At 40.9% G+C, this 15,961-nt stretch overlaps 1 protein-coding gene across 1 annotated transcript in view; it reads left to right on the forward strand.

Annotated features, from left to right (window-relative positions):
* Window positions 1-15,961, forward strand: part of DOCK4 (dedicator of cytokinesis 4) — a 499,472-nt gene that overhangs the window by 201,189 nt on the left and 282,322 nt on the right. The window contains exon 2 of the mRNA XM_024128243.3: window positions 15,167-15,250. Within this exon, the coding sequence (XP_023984011.1) occupies window positions 15,167-15,250 (84 nt within the window). The remainder of the gene's footprint in view (window positions 1-15,166; window positions 15,251-15,961) is intronic.

The raw sequence follows: 15,961 nt of genomic DNA on the forward strand, positions 1-15,961 counted from the left end.
CAGGCTCAGCGGCCATGGCTCACGGGCCCAGCCGCTCCGGCGGCATGTGGGATCTTCCTGGACCGGGGCACGAACCCGTGTCCCCTGCATCGGCAGGCGGACTCTCAACCACTGCGCCACCAGGGAAGCCCTGTACTTTTCGTGTAGATGTAACTTCTTCTAGTGATGCTTAGGAATTTGACATACTCATTTTTCTTTCTGTCAAATGGAATTATCTTTAAATTCCCACACACCTGTGGAAGAATCCATTCCATTTTCAATTTCATTGTTTACATTGAGGTTGTTTTTTGGGAATTTGAGTTATCTTCCAAAAAATAAAAATTTCTATGTTGTTTGAAATGTTTTTCTCTTTTTAATCTTATCATCTTCGGACACTTGTTATTTCAGTCTGTGTTGGCTGGAATATTAAAGGCACTCACTTTGTACATAACCCCCAAGGGCATTCACATTGTCACATTTAGTTCATGAACAGACTGAGTCACCTCCAGTAATGCTCAGAAAAAGAGAAACAAGTGCAAAATTATCCTTCAAACCAAAGAATTGCAATAGATGGATTCTTCCTAATTAACATATTGTGAAACAAATGACGGGGTTTGGCCCTAACACCAGGCCTGTTGTCTGTTTTTGAAGATATTTTGGAAAACTTACCAAATTTGCTTGGCAAGTTTCATTGTAGAGGGGGGAAAGGACAAATATTTACAAAGATTTTTAACCCTAGCCAAGCACAGTGATTTTTAATCTCTATGAAAAAAAAAAAAAGGAGTATAATTGGGGGTGGATAGTTTTTAAAAGTTTCTTTTCAGTAGTGCATCAATTTGCTAACAAAGAATGCAGATTTCAATTACTGTAGACAACATCTGGGAGCAATAGTTAGCTGAAATTTAGTGAGAAGAAAGGCATGGGAAGCAACTGCTTCGTTAGTTTATAAAATTGGAAGAGGCGAAGAACAGAGGGCATGATCCCCAGGGGAACTTGGTGCCCTCTAAAAACCCTGAAGAAGGATTTAAAAGTTCATTTATAATTGATAAGTGCTGAGTCAGTAATGTTCATTTTTATCCTGGTTCCCTGATTTGGCTATTACAGTTTCATGAGTTTTGCCTTAACTTGTCATTAAAATCTCAATGATAAACTAGCAGCATTCTTTTCTTAATATCTTTTAATTTTAAAAATAGTCATTGAGGAGAAGCAGAAAGGTTTCATGGAGAATTTATAAAGTGGAAATAACAGGCTTAGATGAATTTCCTGGATAATATAAGCCACATGAATGCCAGGTTTACAAATGCCACATATATAATGATGTGATCATTCCTATAAAGTCCTTCCAGTCCTAATACTTTGTAAATCTAAAGAATGGCTCGGCTGGGCTTCTTCCAGATTCCAGAGGACATGGATGTTCAGTCGCTCCCATCCCACTGGTCAGATAGCTGCTGGGTTTGCCCTGTGGATAGGGGTGGGAATGAAGTTGAGAGAGGTATTCTAATACAACTACGTTTCCTTGGGGAAAAGGAAATGATGAAAGAAGGCCAACATGTATTCATAATTACACTATCTGTATTGGGGGCACTGACTGGTGTGGATGGATCACCAGGTCGTGGCAAAGTTGAGGTTACGGTGGCCCTCTCTGGGCTTGGGGTTTTCTAGGAGACCAGGATGAGAAGCATGGTGTCGGGAAGGAGTTAGCTTATGCCTGCTGTCTCCCATTTGCCAGTACCTCTCCACCTCTGCCATAGTATATACCTCCCCTACTATAAGTGCCTCCATCCCCTAGTCTTCATTGCATGTGAAATGACTGTTTCAGCTGCTTCATCAATCAAGTATACTATTATGTGGTAGCTTGAGAATCCATTTGTTCTAAGTAACCAACTTTATAAAATTTCCAAAATGCAAATCACTTGTAAGTTAAAGACTTACTCTAGTTTGTAGTCAATGTCTTATTTTAAGTAAGATTTTTATAACCAGTTCTAATACAGTATGCAACAGAATTAATAACTTAAGAACTGTTGGGAACATCAGTAAAACCCAAGACTTTAGTTAAAAATCAGTATTATCGTACAAAATTATTATGGGGGTGTATTAGGGTTCTCCAGAGAGACAGAACCAACAGGATGGATATGGAGATATATATATACATACATATATATGTTCATATACATATAAATATATGTATATACATGAGTATGTATGTATGTGTATATACATACACACATGTATATGTATATGTATATATGTGTATGTATATTTATATGATTTACTATAAGGAATTGGCTCATATGATTATAGCAGCAGAGAAGTCCCACGATGGAGGTTGGAGACCCAGGAAAGCCAGTGATATAGTTGTGAGAACCAGAGGGCTGATGATTTAAGTCCTAGTCAGGGTAAGAGAAGATTGATGTCCCAGGTCAAACAGGCAGACATCAAATTCCTCCTCCCACCTTTTTGTTATATTCAGGCCCCTCAGCAGATTGGATGATGCTTACCCATATTGGGAAGGGCAGTGTGCTTTACTCAGTCCACTGATTCAAATGCTAATTTCTTCCAGAAACCCCCTCACAGGCACACCCAGAGATGTGTTTCATCTGGGAACTCTGTGTGTCTCAGTCAAGTTGACACATAAAATTAGCCATCACAGAAGGCTAGATTCCTTCCCTGAAATAAAAGAAATTGAAAATTTTGTCACAATTCCCTTATCAGTGACCCATAAGTACTGTAAAGACAGAAAGGCCTAATTCACATCTGTGGATGGTTATAGTTAATGACAGATCCATTCAGTCTTTCTTGAAAATGTTGGCTGAAACAGTTCAAAAGTTATCTTTCACCACACACACATATATCCATTCTTTGGTTAAGAAAGTAGTATTTAAGGAGACCATGTAGTGTACTGGAAATGAAGCAAAAATATTAATTCTGTTGATTTTCTGAAATGAATGAAATGTTGAGATTGAGGTTTTATTTGATATGATGTGTAGGTCATCTCAAGAATACCTATGGTGGTAGTGGTGTTCATTTTATGCTTTATGCTTAGTAAATCAAGGCTAAAGTCAGGATAATGTGCCATCTTCAAAAAGGACCCATTATAGGTTTTAACTGCAATTAAAATAAACCAGCTGTGTCTGGATAACCCTATGAAAAAATGTCAGAGTTAAATTTGCTAAGGTTGCAGGCAAGAGTCATTAATGGTTGCTATAAAGTATGATAAAAAAAAATGGTATATTTGCATAGTCTCAAAGTATGTCCCCACGAGATACTTGTTAATTACAAAAGAAGTAGTAATTCTACAGTGGAGAAATCATCTTAACCAAGCGATCAAGGTTAACATCACCAGCATTGTGACACGTTACCATCATATGTCTTCTGTTAAGGTACACTGAGCAGGTACACATCATCACGTCTGTGGTATTCTTGCCCAAATTGCACATCCTACACTTGATCATGAGGAAACATCAGACAAAACTAAATTTAGAGACATTCTGCAAAAATAACTGGACAGTATTCTTGAAAGCATCAAGGTCATGAAAGACAAAGAACCTGTCAAATGAGAGGAGACTAAAGAAATATAACAACTGAACGTAATGTGAAATCCTGGGTTGGATCTTTAACCAGACAAAGGACATCGGTTGGACAGTTGGTGAAAACTGTATACGATCGGTAGGATAGTTATGAATATTGTATCAACGTTAATTTCCCGGTTTTGGTAACTTAAGGCTGAATCAATTTTTATACTATTTCTGTAAGTTTTTTTATAACTCTTCCATTATTTGAAAGTTAAAAGTTAAAATAAAATGGACAATAATCTTAATTTTTTCCTGCACACAAGAATGATAGAATTATAAGTGTGTCACTTTTGTGCATACATTTAAAAATCACTGGGGATACAAAATTCAGCATTGTCTTTTGTAGGAACCAAAAGATATAGGAGATGTTCTTTCCTGTGACTAACGAACTAGAAGAAACAGATGCCAAGTGTTACCTTCACTGTTGTCTTTCCAGTGCCTGCCAGAGTGCCGGCACATAGCAGTGAATGAATGAGTAAACTACATTGTGCGTTCGTTCATTATTTATTGAGTAGCCACTAGGTGGTGTTGGGAGCGTAAAGGGGCCTCAAACCTAGAGACCCTGGGTGTAGTCAGTGTTAGAGGGATGAAAATGGGAGGGGTACTGTGGAGTCAGGGAGGCTGGAGTTGATGTGAAGAACACCCTGTGGGGAAGGAAGGGCAAAAGGGAATCCCAACTAGAGCGTAAAGCATTTGCAGCACTTGCTAAGGCCCAGATAAGAGGTTCAGTGTGACTGTTGAATGTGGTTTGTAAAGGCTGAGATTGGAAAAGTGTGCAGGAACCAGATTTTTAGAGGACTTTGAACTTTGTTCCTTTTCTCCATTGACCTGTTCACTGGTTCCCCTTTTTCTAGAGAAATTGCTTTTGACTGGTTTTCAGTGGTCAAAACCTGTCAAAACTAGTGTTTGTTCAAAACTGGAAACTGGCCTAGTCAACAGAAGAGGGAGCGATGAGTAGTAAGAACGTAGGGTTTGGTTCTCTTTAGGTGGAAGTCACGCGGTTTGTAGGTAGTATCCTGGCAGACTTCTTGAGAAGTGAGAATTGGGAATGGAAGTCAAATTCAAGTTGGAAAAAGAAAAGCCTATGGAGGGAAAGTTAGACATATGAGTGCTTTATTGTGTGGGCCAGATGAATGACCAGATGAGACAGGGCTGAATATTAGCTTGGAGAGGGCGTTAGAAGAGGCTGTGAGAACAAGCTGACCTCTCCCCATCTGGGGGCAAACTGTGAGTCCCTCTGGTGCAGGGGGAGAGGGCTGGGTGCAGGTGTACCCCTTCAGTTCTCCTGTGCTGTTTTGTGACTTTGAGTATTTAGTACTTGGAGAGATAAATCAGAACAAAGCACAGAAGGATGTAACCGTTTTTTTCTCTCTCTTCCCTTATAGCAAGACATTAGGGAAAAAAAAAGGGTCAGGAAACTTAATCCTGTGTTTCAAAAATTCTCTTAAATAATATAATTTTAACATTAGCCAGCTCACACTGGAAAAAGAATATGTATTTTATTTAAGTAGATTTATATATGTATATAAAATGTACATATAAATGTTGTAAACCAAATACTTGGTGGTAGATTTATTATGCTTGCTTGGAGAATGGTATTTTACTTCTTAGTGAAAAATTTTCCCTTGGAGTGTGGGGAAAGCAATTATTTTCTATAACTTCATTCCACTTTGTGACATGAAGTCTGTGTTGGAATTTTTCCTCCTGATGCTGTCTCGTATCCCTTGGACAAATATTGCGCTGTTTGGCAGGGTGAGTATTAAAAGCTGAATCTCCTTCCCTTCCTATCTCTGCCTTAGCACTTTAGGAAAATCTCTGTTAACTCTGGTACTTTTTTTTTTTATCTGTCTCATTTGCCAAAGAATTTTTCCCGTTTTATTAGAAAAAACAATAATGTCAGCCTTTTTCCCCTCTGGAGTGGTTGAACCTGAATCTTTCTAAGTTTAACTTGTTAATAATGATTTCCAAGAATCTGTAATAACAAAACAGAGCAAGGGTTTTTGATTTACGCAATTGTAAACAGAAACCTTATTTTCACCCATGACAGATTCAGATCTAGTCTCCAAGCTTCCAGTTAGCAGTGATGATGGAAAAATAATATCCTATATTTACTTACATTTATAGGCTTACAAATCCAGTTCTCATACGTTTATTTGATCCTCATGACATTTCTGTGAGGTAGGCCGGGCAGGTAGTGTCATCCTGCCTGCAAACGGGAGGCCCAAAGACTATATGGTTCGTAAGTAGTGGAGCTAAGCCCCGGGCCTCCCATCTCCCTGTTCAGTATTTGTCTCCCTAGGGGACCTCCCTGGCCGTCCAGTGGTTAAGACCTCCCTGGTGGTCTGTGCGTCCAGTGAAGGGGGCGCACGTGCAATCCCTGGTTGGGAACTAAGATCCCACATGCTTCACAGCCAAAAAAAAATTAAAAAAAAAAAGCCGGGGGGTGGACTGTGAGCTCTTAATATTATCTCCCTTCCCTAAGTGCTGGGATACTTCTGAGATAATTGTTTAAACTCTGTCTTTTCCAAGATGCTCCTCTTGACTGGCAGTTGGCCAAAACAATAACCTTTTCTATCATATTAAGTTGTTTTTAAAAGTACTGATGGGGCTTCCCTGGTGGCGCAGTGGTTGCGCGTCCGCCTGCCGATGCAGGGGAACCGGGTTCGCGCCCCGGTCTGGGAGGATCCCTCATGCAGCGGAGCGGCTGGGCCCGTGAGCCGTGGCCGCTGGGCCTGCGCGTCCGGAGCCTGTGCTCCGCAATGGGAGAGGCCACAACAGTGAGAAGCCCACATACCACAAAAGAAAAAAAAATAAAATAAAATAAAAGTACTGATGGGTGGATGCAGTCATCAGTTCAGAGTTTTACTGTTTGACCTTTAGTTGTTCTTGTAGCCACTTAGGAAAGTGCCTTTGCATTTGTAACATTAAAACCAAGGGGAAGAGTATGTTTATGACTCTTCGGGGAATAAAACGGGTTCGTTTACGGCCACAGTGACAATGTCTTCAAATGAATCTTAATGGGGAACCATTCCCTCTTGATGTTCATTGGTTCCCTTGTTTGCCTCTTTCCTCTTCTTTTTCTCTATCTCTAAAATGGGATTAGAAACACCTACATCATAGAAGATTAGAAATAATACATGAAGAACTTACTAAAGCAACAGGATAGTGCTGTAGTCATGCTGCTTTCCTTCTCCCTTGAAAACGCATCTGGCAGGAAGTCAATTCTGAATGGGTGATGTTGTAAGCTTGGAGCAGGTTTGGCTCTCCAGAAAGCAGACTCTGAGATGGAGATTAGTTTGCAGGCTGTTTATCAGGGAATGTTCTTGGGTGTCACACCTATGGCAGGGATGCAGGAGAAGCAGAACAGGGCAGAGGGGACAGATGACCTGTGATGCCGGCCCCGTGACGGCCGTCATCACTTCAGCTGGAGTGGCCCTTCAGAATTGTACCAAGTTGGGGCAGGAGGGCCCGACCCTCCTAGTCACTGGGTGCAGGCCACCCTGGGAAGAGGACATGGCCTTGGGCAAAACAGCTCTCTTCAGCTGAGGCAACCCCAGAAGGCTGCCCCTTGGCCGCATGCCCTAATGCTCTCGGCAACTGGGAAAATAAGTCATCCATTTCTGAAGTGGGGTATTGCTGTGGCAGCACCCACCACTGTCCTTTACGTTTACCTCGAGTCCAAAGGGCAGTCGTTCAAGCAGAGTGAAGTTCTGCAGTTGGTAGAAATGTCCTCTTAACAGTCAAGGACAGCAGTATATTTTCAAGGTGGTACTTGTAAAATGTCAGAAAATGAATACATTTTATTCAGTGTGCGTCTGATTTTTCAAAGTCACTTAGGGCCAGAGAGAGTCCTGTGACCAGTCTCAAGGCCTGACCGTACCTGTGGCATAAGAATGGGGTCCTATTTGTAAATGTGCATATGTCTGCCTCTCAGTCGTGCCTGCAAGGTGTGTGAGACCTGCATAGACAATTACCAGAATGGAGGCTGATCTCAAATGCATGGCAAGTTCAAGGATGAGAGGATGGAGCCTAGCAAGCGTTTCTTTGATTTTCCTACTGAGTTCATTTTCAGCATCAAAGCCGTGTTCAGGAGCTAGCACCTCATCTCCCCCTCGCACGTTTCCTTTGAATTTCTCTTTTTCAATCTTTCTGGACAGCCTGCTCCCATGGCCCTACTGTCATACTGATGACCAGCTGGGAGTCCCTTCAAGTTAGAAACGACACTTTGCTCTTAACTTCATCTCATGAGGGGCAAGATGGAAGGGGACACGGGAGAAAGACAGTTCCATCCTGTGCTAGTGATCGTACCAATAGAAATCTCCAGATGACTTCTATTTCAGCCTCCCTCAAGCTCTATCCAGACAGCTAGAAAACAGATAGTGTCTCTGATAAGACTATTAACTTGTTTTTCCCCACCGTATTTCATCTTTCCCTACAGGAGAATTTTGTGCATGTGCAGAGGAGAGGACCCCTTGTCCTCTTTTCCCACAGTTCACTATTTTATGAAATAAAATCCCTGAAAAGAATTTAGTTCTCCTTAATCCACTTCCCCTTTTCACTGTTTCCTCCAGCTCTTATCCAGAAAAAAATCTTCTTATCCTTCAGAAATTCTACCTTTTTCTCCCCCTTTTTCCATTTGTGTACCCCCCACTGCAGTGATACTCAGAAAAACTGATAAACCTAAATGTAGATACATCCATGACAAACCAAAGCCAAGTACAGTATGAAATGCACGTGGACATAGGAAGGACCACTTTTAAATGTCCTCTGAGAGACGGAGTTCCTTTACGATGCCCTGCTTTCTCACTGCCTTCTCATTGTCGCTGCCATGTTTCAAGTACCAGCTTTCAGAATTTTTAAAACTACTCACATAGAAATGTTTATTTAAATTCTCGTGCAGTCACAGCTCATTTCTGTTGTGAAAAACAGGAGTTTCATTTTTTTGTATTAAATGGGACTCCATGGGATAATCTCAGAACTTGAGAATAATAGCATTGTGTTCTGTGTTGTAAATAGCTCACAAGTGACCTTTCAGACCACAGCCTGTTCCTGAGTTGGAGATCCTTTTATCAGAAAGATGAAGCCAGAACTCCAACTTTGAGGGATGAGTTTCCTTCCTTCGTGTCACAAGGGACAGAGTATTTCATTATCTTTTTTTTTCCTGCATTATGTTCCATTCGTCTTAAATTGTCAACCCATAAAGGGCAAGGGCAGCATTTGCCAGGCTTGACGTGAATCGTGGTGTGTAGCATCGTGGTAAATATTATTTTGACAATGATGATGAATATGCTATCATCTGTGATGTAGAGCTACATGATTGTCATCTAGTAGTTTTTTTTATAATTTGTTTCTTTTTTTGCTTTTAAAGGTCATAGAACTCTGTGATTGAGTTTCTCTGTACTAAGTTTAAAAGTTTTAAAGTACGAATTTGTTTTTGAATGAGCAAGCTGTGTCTCTGAAACTGAGAAATGAGTCCCTGTTTCACAGCACAATTTTGCTTTTTTTTTCCACCGTCTTCATAGAAAACACTCGTGAGTTATATATGAGGATGTTTCTCACAGACATTTAATTTTTAATAAACTGTCACTAGGTACTAAACTGATATTGTATACATGAATAACACTATAAGTGGTAAGCGGCAGCTGTTTATGATATGATTTTCAAGATGGTTACCCTATACATTTAACACTTTCAGCTTACACATATAATGTTAGCCAGTGTTTTTGTTTTTGTTTTTGTTTTGGCCGTGCCACGTGGCATGCAGGATCTTAGTTCCCTGACCAAGGATCTAACCCGCGCCCCGTGCAGTAGAGGCGTGGAGTCCTAACCACTGGACCTCCAGGGAATTCCCCACATACAATTTTAAAGGATTTGAGTATAGGCTATGTTTATATGCATGTTCGTTAATCCAAATAAATTTTTATATAGTAGCAAAGGGGCAGAGATGAAAACAATACCATATAGTAGTTTTTATGTGCTGTTTAAAACTGTACTCCCAGGATCCTTAGGACTGAAACAATAGCATTGAACCTTTATGTTTCCAGCTCTATGAATGATTCATTCTCTATGATCTTTTCTGTAGCTACTAAAGTTGTTCAATTTATAAGAAAACAAACAAGAAAAAGAAATCAAAGGATCAAGACAATGTGTGGCCATGTTCAGTAAACCCACATATTATTGGTGGGGAAATGCCCCTGGAAAGCGTAGGATGAGAAGACCTTTGGATAAAGACAGAGCTACTTTACAACAACTGGGGACAAGATGAATTTTCAACTGTGGACTTGTTTCATGCAAAAATGCTTGGAGGATTTTGGGATTTAGTTGGAAAGTTGTATCCAAAATGGAATCTAAACATAACATATTCTTCAAGTGCACTTGATGGAAATGCAAATTGAGGTTTCATGAATGCCTGTGTTTTCTTTGAATCTTTGCTTTACTAAACCAGTTTTCCTTACTTTATGATACATTATGTGCTACCACTAGTAAATTTGAGCCAGTCATGTATTCAGATCCTTTGCTCTTTTACCTAGAACTGCCTTCCCCTTTCAACTTTCTCTTTCATAACCTGAAACATAAAGAGGATAGCATTCATCCATCCATTCATGACTTTCATACATTGCAAGGTAGAGTTACTTGTGTAATTCAAAGGTTGGAAATGACTTGCCATTTTAGAAGGTAAAGATCAAAGTCATGCCTTGAACTATAGCCTAAAAAAGTGTTACTCTCCAATATGATCTGCAGTTTAATATTTATTTTAGATATTTTAAGTTATGAGAGGTGCCCCTGACATTCTCTGAATCCATTAAAACCTGACTACCATTTTTCAGTGGCTTCATTCATTCATTGCATGTGTGTGTTCATTCTCCATTCACGCACTGACACATTTGTATGCTGGTTTATGGAAGATGAATTAAAACTAGTTCAAGTTCTCAAGTAGAAAGACACAGATAAATAAAGTGCTAAATAGTATGTGACACCTTGCCCTATTTAAGGTGTGGTCAGAGCGCCCTTGGAGCACAGATGAAAGAGTAAATGATTCCATTGGGCCCAAGGATGGGGAAAAGGAAGGGGGTAGCATCAGGAAATTCAAAGGGCTAACCTTGGAGCTAGACCTAAAACTAGGTCTACTTTGCAGTATCCAGTGTAGAAGGGCTGGGGAATGCAACTCCTGCAAAGGGGATAATATGTATAAAGGCACTGAGGCCTGCCTGAAAGAGCTTGATGAGAATTTAGGTATGACAGTGTGGAGGGCAGTGTATGGAGAGATAGCTGGGATGGGAGCCTGGAAAGGTAGCAGGAGAGCAGTGGTAAAGGACTTCGTAGGAGATACTGAGAACAGGCTTTCCCTCTGCTTCATCAGATGGCTGTTGCAGGTGGGGACAGATGTCCATTCTTTCAGAACTCAGGCAGTGACTAAAACCAAAGCAAGGCTGGTCTGGGGACAGAGTGCTTCAGTTATATATCATGCTCTGTAGTGCTGAGCTGAAGGGCCTCTTCCAGACTCTCAGAATTGCAGGCTGGCAGGGACCTTTCATTTCACCTTGTCTAGCTCCTTGGTTTTATAGAGGAGCCGTCTGAAGCCCCATGAGACTGAAGAACTTAATAGCTTGCCTTTAATAGTTATCAAATATGATATAGCTGAAGAGTGAAGTCAGAATTCACCCACGTAGACTTCTTGGGTAAGAAATGAGGTGATACACAGTTATGACCCAGACAACCTGTCATCCCAGTTTTAAACAGCTCCTATGAAAGAATGAGTTTACACAGGTGATGTAGTTTGGTTCTTAGAATTTTGAGCGCCCTCTTAAAATAGAATTGCCCATAATAAAGGAACCTGACTGCCTAAGACCAGAACACATAACAGTAATGGCTCTGCCCTCATTCATCCCCTCAATGATTATTTACCGAGTTCAGTTTGTGTGGCAGGCTCTGAACTGAATTAGGTAGACAACTGGGAGCTAGAACTAACCTAGTCCTTATATCCATGGAACTTACAGTCTGTTGCAGGAGACATCATTCAAAAACTTGCACAAATAAGAGGGGATGGTTGAGTGGTATATGGTGCTATGAGAGTGTGCGGTTGGGGTGAGGGGATGTGTGTCGAGGAAAGCTGCTCTGAGAACTGGCCACTGAACCGACATCTGTAGGGTGAATACAGCTTAACTTGGTGAGGAGGGAAAGGAAGAGTATTCCTTGCAAGGGGTCGATCATGGGCAAAGTCCTGTGTGGGAGGGAGCATAACAAGGAAGGTCTTTGTGACCAGAGTATAGAAAGTCAGGGTTGAGAAGTACAGGATGAAACCAGAAAAGGGCAGGGCCTTACAGGCTGTAGTACTGATTTTTTCTATTATTCTCAGAGCTTTGATATATTTATGAGGATGATGACATCATCAAATGTGAATTTTGAAAAGACCTCTCTAACTGCTATGTGAGAAATGGATTGGAGAGGAACCTGAGTATATGGGCACAGCCCTACAAGGAGACTGCTAGAGAAGACCAGGCAAGAGGTGATAAGGAAGCTAGGGCAGTGGTGGGAGTGGAGATGTTGAGAAGAAGATGGCTTCGGGAGATATCAAAGAGATAAGGCCATTGTGATGTGGGTCTTGGACTGGATATGTGGGTCGGGGGCATGTGAATGACTCCTGGGTTTCTGGCTTGTAGAGTCATTGGACACAGTGCTACCATTCGACAGAATTGGGAGCAATGGATGAGGATCTGGCTTGGAGACATGTAAGGATTGTATCAGCTGAATGGTGGCGTGAAATAAAAGGAAAACAACCCCATCAAACTGTTGTCTGATACAGCATGATATGTCTTATTACCTTTTCCTTTAAAGAAAAGAAATTGAACCTAATAAAATTTTCCTGATGCCACATATCCAAAAAGCATTTAAGTACAAGTGTGACAGAATCAAGGGACCTCTGGTGGTCTCATAGATACTGTGTTGAGGAAGGACAACCGTGGAGACAGAGAGCCTTCCGGGAAGGCTTTCCAGCGGCCCTTTGGAGTGATGCAGAGAAATCCACCTAGGAATAGCGAGATAAAGCAGGACTAACAGCAGAAGACTAACCTTTTAGAGTGGGTGATTGGGAGAGAGAAAATTGCTTAGATTTGGCTGGAGGCGGAGGGGAGATAATGAATTTAGTTGAAGCCATGCTAAGTTTTAGGTGCTTAGCCCTCTAAATAGAGATATACAAGTTGGAAGTTTGTGTCAGCTGCTGAGGCCACAGATCAGGACTGGAGAGAGACTTGGCAAGTCATATAGCGACAGGTGATTCTGAAAGTCTTAGCACTTTCTCCAAATAGGGAGAATGTATATGGATCAAAGGAAAAAAAGTATAGTTTCACAATTGAGATATTTATTAAATAGCTAGAATATACCAGACGGTGTGGTAAATTATTTCTGATAGGTGCCTTAGGTAATCCTCCACTACCTTTTGCGGTTTCTTCATCGTTACCCGCATTTTCCTAATGAGGTAATGGAGATTCTGAGAGGTTGGTATATTGACCAAAGTCACACAGCTAATAAGTGGTCAGATCTGGGTTCAAACCCACGTCTCATGATGCCAAGTTTGATGTTATTTTCCTACACCCAGCCTTTTTGACACCAACATTTAAGAAGAGGGTTAAGGAAAGAAGGTCTACAGAAGAAGGCTGGAGGGTATGAGAGAAGCAGTAGAAGATTCAGAAGAAGATAGACTCCTGAAAGGCAATATGAATGTGGTCACAGTGAGGGACAGAGCAGTTTCAGAACACAGTGAAGTGAAGGGCTGAGGCATGAAGGGATGGTGAAGAAATGGAATTCGTGAATGGTACTGCCATGTTCAAGAAGGCGATGAGGGGTAGGAGAGAGCGACCAGCAGTATGGGACGTATTCATGGCAGCCTTGGGAGTTACAGTAGCATTTGTGAGTGGTAAGAGCTGTACACAGAGCTGGGTTGGGTGCCCGTACACTTAGACCTCTCATAGAAGCATCAGTAGTGCAGGGTTGAAACACTAGGGTTGTGAGAGGTTAAGGTAACTTCATGAGTGTAGACAGGCAATTCTGGGTACAAGCTTGCTTTGGAGTCTTTTAAATTGTACTCAATCTGCTGTCTATTCAGTTGTTCATCCCTTATAAGAAGAGGTCTCTGAATTATTGTTTGAAGTAATCTGTCAAGATATACAGACCTTTGATTATTTTTCAAGCAGGCATGTCTTCTAGGACATCAACATGAGGTCATAGGGTATTTATGGTTATAGATAGAAAATGACGTCATGAACTAGTGCTTATCTAAAATGTTCTAACTTGGTTACGATGTAGTTATTTTTCATCTATCTCATGTACTTTAGGTTATGTTTTCTGTCCTGTGTTTTGACTGCTACCGCTAATTTTGTTTTGAGATCGTGAAACGGCTTTAGACTTCTCTGAAAGCCCATTACTTATTGGCATGTTTTGATTTTTTGACAGGTTCATGTATTCCTTCAGGCTTTTAAAACACATTCATAGCAATAGCAATAATTTATTTTGGGGATTGGAGTTGTATCTAAGTCTCACTATCTGAAAGAGAATTATAAAATTCACTTCCAAAATTTTGGGCTTTTAAAAATCATGCAGTCAGAGCATTTACTATCATTTTTATGGATGTGAATTGCAAGGTGATTTCAGCGGGTATAGTATTTAACAGGAGATGTCTCTTTCTCTTTTCGTGTGTTGAGGTACATTTTTAAAATTTTCTATCCTTGTCTCCTTTATGACTCAAGTGTTACTTTCCCAGGGAGAATCACCGTGCTTTTATTCTCCCTTAACCACTCAAATTGCCTAGGGATGGTTAACCTATGCACTCTTTCTCTCTGGTATCCTAGCCCTGCTCAGCCCTGTGAAATGTTTCAGAAACCAATCAATCTGTAACCATTAGGTAAGGCTAAATGGTGACTCCCCCCAATTCCAAATGGTCTGAGAGCTGAGGCATGTGGGAACTGTCACGGTGGCGGTGTGTTTAGACCTAGGGGAGAGGTCCAGGCATCACCATTGCTTACTACAGAAGGAGAAGACTGCTTTAATGCCACATACTGGGCTAGGCTCTGGGGACATATTAATGAGCAAATAGGTGCAGTCCCTTCTCTTGAGGACTTTCTGGAAAAGAAATATCCTGCAAACAGTGTAGCAGAAAGGTAAACCAAGCTTATTAATGAGTAAAAATATATTCCTTACTTATTATTGAACACATATTTATTGAGTAACTACCGTGGGGTGGGCATCTGGAAGGGGAGTGATTGTAGCAGTGTGCAAGAGGGGCACAGCTCCTTGCGAAGCTCTTCAGGCAATATCTTTGTTCACGTATGCTGTTGGGTGATGTTGTTGATTTTTTGTCTACTCTCTTAGTAAATTCCACATCTTTGAAATTTATAGTAATACCACTTATTCGACCAAGAAGTTGGTGAAGTATGTAAACTTAAAGATTGACTTTCTTCAAGAATCTGTCAAATTAGTATATGACAGCCGGCTCTAGCTATCAATGTGTATTTCCTACTCACATTCATTTTTCCTAGTCAATAACATTTAATAGTAAGCAGTATAACTGGCTATAACTGATATGATGATCATCTCCATATATTCTATGTCATTTCTTACAGTTATTGCCAGTTTTCGAGGAACTGTCCCATATGGCCTGTCATTGGAAATTGGAGATACAGTTCAGATCCTGGAGAAGTGTGATGGTAAGTAGACTAGTGTTGATTGTTTGAGGTTGTATAAACAATCTCCTGCAACATTGGACAGCTCATAAAGTTTACAGATTGTTTCCATACTTCTATCAATCCCTGGAATTTCCCCAGTAGTCACAGTGAACCATTTTTAACAAAACTTTTTTCTTGCATATTGAATGTTTGGCTTATAGGAAAGCATTATTTGGTGTTTTTAAGCTGATTGTATTTTTTCCTAATATTATTTACTTATATTCACTAGATGCCAACATAGAAAGCAATTGAGACTATTGAATTTGTGAGAGTTCATGACTCGGGGCCAAACAAGAAGGCCTTTCTTAGAATGTCAAGAGTCTGGTGGGTTCCCCAGGACAGAAAGAAACAGAGGTCCAGAGCAGAAATGCCTTACCCCAGGTTGGGTAACCAGATGCCTCCAGGTGGGGCTCCTGCCCAGGCCAACTCTCCTCTAGTCCTGCAGCCATCTCCTCACCTCTCTCAAATTTGGGCTGAAGTTATTCACTGCATTTGAAATGTTAGATGAACTTGTATGATTAATTTATGTAACAGGTATCTCATTCAATCGACCTAATATGTATGTTCTCAAATGCTTCTATTCCTGGTCAGCAAAACATCCTTAAACTCTAGTCCTTAAAAAGATCCCAGGGCGTCCCTGGTGGCGCAGTGGTTGAGAGTCCGCCTGCCGATGCAGGGGACACGGGTTCGTGC

Source organism: Physeter macrocephalus, chromosome 5 (assembly GCF_002837175.3).
Source record: "Physeter macrocephalus isolate SW-GA chromosome 5, ASM283717v5, whole genome shotgun sequence".
NCBI lineage: Eukaryota > Metazoa > Chordata > Mammalia > Artiodactyla > Physeteridae > Physeter > Physeter macrocephalus.